Source organism: Aplysia californica, unplaced genomic scaffold, assembly GCF_000002075.1.
Source record: "Aplysia californica isolate F4 #8 unplaced genomic scaffold, AplCal3.0 scaffold00947, whole genome shotgun sequence".
Classification (NCBI taxonomy): Eukaryota; Metazoa; Mollusca; class Gastropoda; order Aplysiida; family Aplysiidae; genus Aplysia; species Aplysia californica.
The window spans coordinates 25,009-25,643 of NW_004798217.1; the positions used below are offsets into that span (position 1 = coordinate 25,009).

At 44.7% G+C, this 635-nt stretch overlaps 1 protein-coding gene across 1 annotated transcript in view; it reads left to right on the plus strand.

Moving 5' to 3' along the window:
• Positions 1-212: 212 nt before the first annotated feature.
• Positions 213-635, plus strand: part of LOC118478782 — a gene marked incomplete in the record, with an annotated part of 7,096 nt that continues 6,673 nt past the window's right edge. Inside the window, 1 exon segment of the mRNA XM_035973007.1 lies at positions 213-366. Within this exon segment, the coding sequence (XP_035828900.1) occupies positions 225-366 (142 nt within the window).

Genomic DNA, 635 nt, shown 5'->3' on the forward strand with positions numbered 1-635 from the left:
GCTCATATGATTTTATGCAGTTGTGAGCGCCGTAAAACACTTACGAAAAAACAAACGAAACAAACCAACAAGTATGAAATATAATGTGTGTGTTGTTGTTGTGCTGGAATGTATTTTTAATATTCACTATTTGCATATAATACAATGAATATACATGTAAATATTCTATTATGTGTGTGTTATTTTGTTTGTTCCATCTGCCAGGCCCGGAACAGACGGACATAATGAGCGAGCCGTGGTTTGTGTGGATGCTGGTGGGATGTATAGGCGGCACTTTGTGGCTGGCGCTCTGTGTGTTCAGTATCTGGCTCTTCCGGCGCCGCAGGAGGAACAAGAAGAAGATGGCGCAGAACGGGATGTATAGCGGTCAGTTGTGGTGGTTGTTGTTGGTGCTGTTCGTGTTGTTGTTGATGTTGTTGTTGTTGTTGTTGTTGATGTTGTTGTTGTTGTTCATGTTGTTGTTCATGTTGTTGATGGTGTTGTTGTTGTCAACACTCCATGCCCCCCCTCCTTTTCACATCAACAATCTCTCTCCCCCCCCTCCCCTCAAGTCGTGACCAATCGATCATGTGAAGGAGAATCCGGCTGTTGGCTGTAGGCTGGAACAGTCTCGAGGAGATGCCGCTTGTTGGAGT